The 4,616-nt window shown below is 38.1% G+C and overlaps 1 protein-coding gene across 1 annotated transcript; it reads right to left on the reverse strand.

The window, feature by feature from the left end:
* Window positions 1–2,885: 2,885 nt before the first annotated feature.
* Window positions 2,886–3,104, reverse strand: LOC308621628 (uncharacterized protein; the record flags this gene model as incomplete). The annotated part of the gene is made up of 1 exon (XM_081242287.1): window positions 2,886–3,104. The coding sequence occupies one exon, from the start codon at window positions 3,102–3,104 to the stop codon at window positions 2,886–2,888; it is 219 nt and encodes a 72-aa protein (XP_081098413.1).
* Window positions 3,105–4,616: the final 1,512 nt, after the last annotated feature.

Here is a 4,616-nt window from a genome sequence, read left to right on the forward strand (position 1 = left end):
TTATCTATCTATCATCTACATACATTTGTAACTATAAAATAAATTTATGTATAGGCACACATACACACATACATACGCACACGCACACATATGGTTCTATCAAGTACATAGGTTTATTTAAAATAAACTAAATAGTTGTTGCCCTTGATACAATTCACAGTAGTTTTTTTTTTTAATCCTTATTGGAGTGTAGTTGCTTTACAATGCTCAGTAGTTTTTTAACTAAAAAAATTCTGTCAAATTCTGGGAACTCCCTGTAGTCAGGGGCCTAGAAGAAGCAGAAACTATTATTATTTAACAATTTTGTCATTTTCTTAATTAAGATTTTCTCAAACCTAAGAGTTGTAGCCAAGGGTCCTTAAACTGTTTTACCCGTGTATATACTTTGTATTCTTTTTTTACTCTAGGGGGCTCTTAGCTATTAACTTGTGATTTTTTTAAGCTGTGTTTTTGGAGGCTGACACTAGAGGTTTTGAGAATAAAATCTTACGTGATGTCTCAAAATCAGTTATAAACTGCATAATTTAAGACAATTTAACTGGTTTGAGTTTTATAAAGCACTTGGAAAAAAATTCCCTTTTTAAAAATGTACTCTGCTTGCTGAAATCTCTAAGCCCTCATATCCATTAAATGCAATCAGAACAGTCTTGTTCATTTGTGTTTCCAACAGAGCTGCAGAAGACCAAATATTTAGACTTTTGGAAAATTTTCGAGGTCTAGATACTTTCATACATAACTGAAATTGTCATTTACCTACTGGGGTTATATTTATATATATATTTATATTTTTTTTAATTTCAGTGTTTTATCAAGGTATTTCCCAAATTTGGAGACTATCTATTACCAAATCAACAGAGAAAATATATGTTACCATAAAATAAATTAGTATATAAGGATGCTTCATCTACAAAAGTGAATAAATATTTCCCTCCACTCCTTTTTTATTATGAATATAATTGTTAATTTCCTCATACATTTCCACTTATTTTATATTATCTCATATTTACCTTTATGAAATGAAATGGTCAAGTCACTGGAAGTGAAACTGAAACCAAAATTTCACTCTACAGTTTTATTTGGGAGATGGGGAATACTGTTTGTTCTAGTTATTTTATTTTATTTTATTTTTTAAGATTATACTTTAGTTTTAATGAACATTTTGCTCAAAAGCACGTTTTAGTGGCTCAGTGTTAGGGTTACAAACAAAATCCTTAAGTCTGTTACCATATCCCACATCAGTTATTTCACATTAAGTGCGGGTTGTTAAAAAAAAAAATCAGTGCTGTGCTTGCATGGAGCACAAACAAGATAAGCATTTTAATTTAATAACAAAGTTAAACCTAGCACCCTTATAATAAAATAAATACTGTATGTACTAAAGTATTATTTCCATGGGGGAAAATTCCAGTTCACCAACAGTGCAAATGAATAGCAGCATTTTCAAAGTTGAAATTAAATTGTGTAATCACACACCCACCTGCCACAGTGAACATGCCCTCCTGTTGCACCCTTCCCACCCAGGGCAGAAAAGAGCTTCTGCTGAGTCTCTTTTAGATTCCGAATCAGAAAAGCTGCCCTGAATTCTAGGCCAAGGGCTGGGGAGACTTAAGTGCAGGACAAGGAGATCAACATGTTTGAATGGGACCAATTCTTCTTCAGATGGGCCAAGTGCTAACACTTCCAGCCACCCCCAGTGCCTCCCAACCCAAGGGTACCCGTGGTCACAGGCCTAGCTGGTGTGACCCCGACTTCAATGTGGGCGTCTGAGTGCAGAGCTCCTTGCAGAGCAGGGGTGGCGGTCTATGTTCCCCACAGCTGACACTGCTTTGCAAACGGAGCATCTAGGCCAACTCAGGATAAAAACATTTGTGATTCTTTTTTTTTTTTTTTACATCTTTATTGGAGTATAATTGCTTTACAATTGTGTGTTAGTTTCTGCTTTATAACAAAGTGAATCAGTTATACATAGACATATGTTCCCATATCTCTTCCCTCTTGAGTCTCCCTCCCTCCCACCCTCCCTATCCCACCCCTCTAGGTGGTCACAAAGCACCGAGCTGATCTCCCTGTGCTATGCGGCTGCTTCCCACTAGCTATCTATTTTACATTTTGTAGTGTATATATGTCCATGCCACTCTCTCGCTTTGTCAACTTACCCTTCCCCCTCCCCCTATCCTCAAGTCCATTCTCTAGTAGGTCTGTGTCTTTATTCCTGTCTTACCCCGAGGTTCTTCATGACATTTTTCTTTCTCTTAAATTCCATATATATGTGTTAGCGTACGATATTTGTCTTTCTCTTTCTGACTTACTTCACTCTGTATGACAGACTCTAGGTCCATCCACCTGGTTACAAATAACTCAATTTCGTTTATTTTTATGGCTGAGTAATATCCCATTGTATATATGTGCCACATCTTCTTTATCCATTCATCCGATGATGGACACTTGTGATTCTTAACCCGTTGTGACCAAATGGTTCTTAAACAGGGAATGTCTACATGTTGTCTTACTCTTCTTAATATTTTCAAGCAGTAATGATTATTCCTTTCCAGTGTGGCTTTTACATCACTCACAAAGCCATGTTTTCTTTCTCGTGAACACTCCATCTTTACACTGAACCTTGGAGCTTCAGGTCTTACTTTCAACAAGTACAGCCAGATATAAAGAGAGACACTGAGAAGCAGGCTCAAGTGGCCAAATACTTGCATTACAGTTAGGATAAGATAATGGCTAGATGTCTTTTCTAAATCGTTCAGCATTTACCAACTGTCCAGACCAAAGACCACTTACAAGTAGTAAAGTTCTTATTCCAACTTCACTGACCCACGTGTAGCACGAATTATTCTGTTCCCAAATGCTCATGGGAGGGCTTGATTGCTTGGCCGTCACCGGCACCAAATGAGCTTGTAGATGCAAAATGCTGAAAGGATCACAGTCACCAGCAGGATGCTGAAAATGGTTCCCATCAACACCAGGTTCTGCCCATGCAGCACCGCATACTGCCGGCTCCACTCCAGCGGCTCCATGGGGCGCGGGGCCTCCACCTGTCCCAGAAGGAGGCTGCACAGTCTGAGGCAAAGCCACCGCCACACTGGACTCAGCATCTCCCCTGCCCGGCAGTGGAGAGCTACCCCCTAGTTATTTATATCAAAGCTATTTCTGTATATTTAATTTTCTAAAGTCAAATAATGTATTACATTTTATCTTTAAAAAATATTGGACTTTTTTGGTAACTTTTTAAATACTAGGAAGAGAGGCTTTTCACAATAGAATACCAAGTCCTACAATAGGTAATTTTAAAGTTTCATGCATGAGTGAGTGGGAGTCATAATTATATCTATCACAAGGTTATCTTCACTAATTGCTTGTTTCTTCATGGATTGAGCATTTTCCTCTTGAACAGATCTACTGAGAGAGAGCAGTGCTTGAACTTGCCATCTTTGTGTATACAGTAGATCTTTAGCCAAGAGTACAGATCAGAATAAGCTAGATTATCAGACAGTAACAAACTATCATGAAATATCAGTAACAAACATAACAAAGTTTTATTCTCACTCAAGTCAGCAGAGGGACTGAACCCATCAAACCCCTCAGGGATCCAGGGTAATGGAAGATCCACCATCTTGAACTTTGTCAGAGGGATAGTAATCTTTAGAGAGTACCAGATTAATAATTATGTGTGCTAATAAGGAAGTAAAATATGCTTCTTCTTTTCCTAACTCATTGACCAGAACTTGTCACATGGGGGTTACCTTGCTTACTCCTAATCACAAAGGGACAAGGAAATGCAATCCTAACATGAAGTGGAACAGTGAGAAGCCAGAAATAGTGAGTGAACAGCAGTAATGACTGCCTCAGTTTTCATGACCAAGTGCTGAGAAGAGCACAAAGATGTTATATTTCTTTTCCATGTGTGCTCTCTTTCCTTCTGTACCCTGAAGCAAAGAGCAGACACTGACAGCTGGTGGGGGAAGAGGCATATGAGGAAAGGACTGTCTGTTGCTTGCCTAGGGGTTTATTTAATCATGCCAGCATTGAGTCACACGGATGATATACCAGAATGAATATGCTACAAGAACACTTTTCTTCATTCCTTTAATATCGGTTATCACAGGCTTCATCTCCATTGACCTTTTCCTCATTCATATTTACAACACAGCCTCCAACTTGTTTGATGATTATCAAATATTATAGGATGCTAAGGAAAATGACAGAATTACTATATGCGAGGGAATGGTTTTACCTTTATCCACTAAATATGTCTTTTCCCCTGCCTAGTCCAAGGGAAAAGTACCTAAGAAACAGTGTTACGATGACAAATGTTTCCAAATAAAGTAACCATGATTTGTTGAGTTTGCCCGTATCTGTGCTGTAAATCCTCCCATTGCAACTGATTTTAACCTACCACCATACTGTCACCGAACGTGAGTTGTGAATGGTGGCTCACAATTAATGCGCTTTGGCCAGCTCATAAGAGTCAGGTCCAGCACTGCACTACACATGTTAAAATTCCTTGATGTAAATTTTAATCAACAAACATATGTTGGATGTCTTCTTCTGTTGTGAAAAGACCTGGGAAACAGGGTTCACAAGAAATGCACATATGATTTTTACTA

This window comes from Mesoplodon bidens, assembly GCF_964165515.1.
Source record: "Mesoplodon bidens genome assembly, chromosome: 8".
NCBI lineage: Eukaryota > Metazoa > Chordata > Mammalia > Artiodactyla > Ziphiidae > Mesoplodon > Mesoplodon bidens.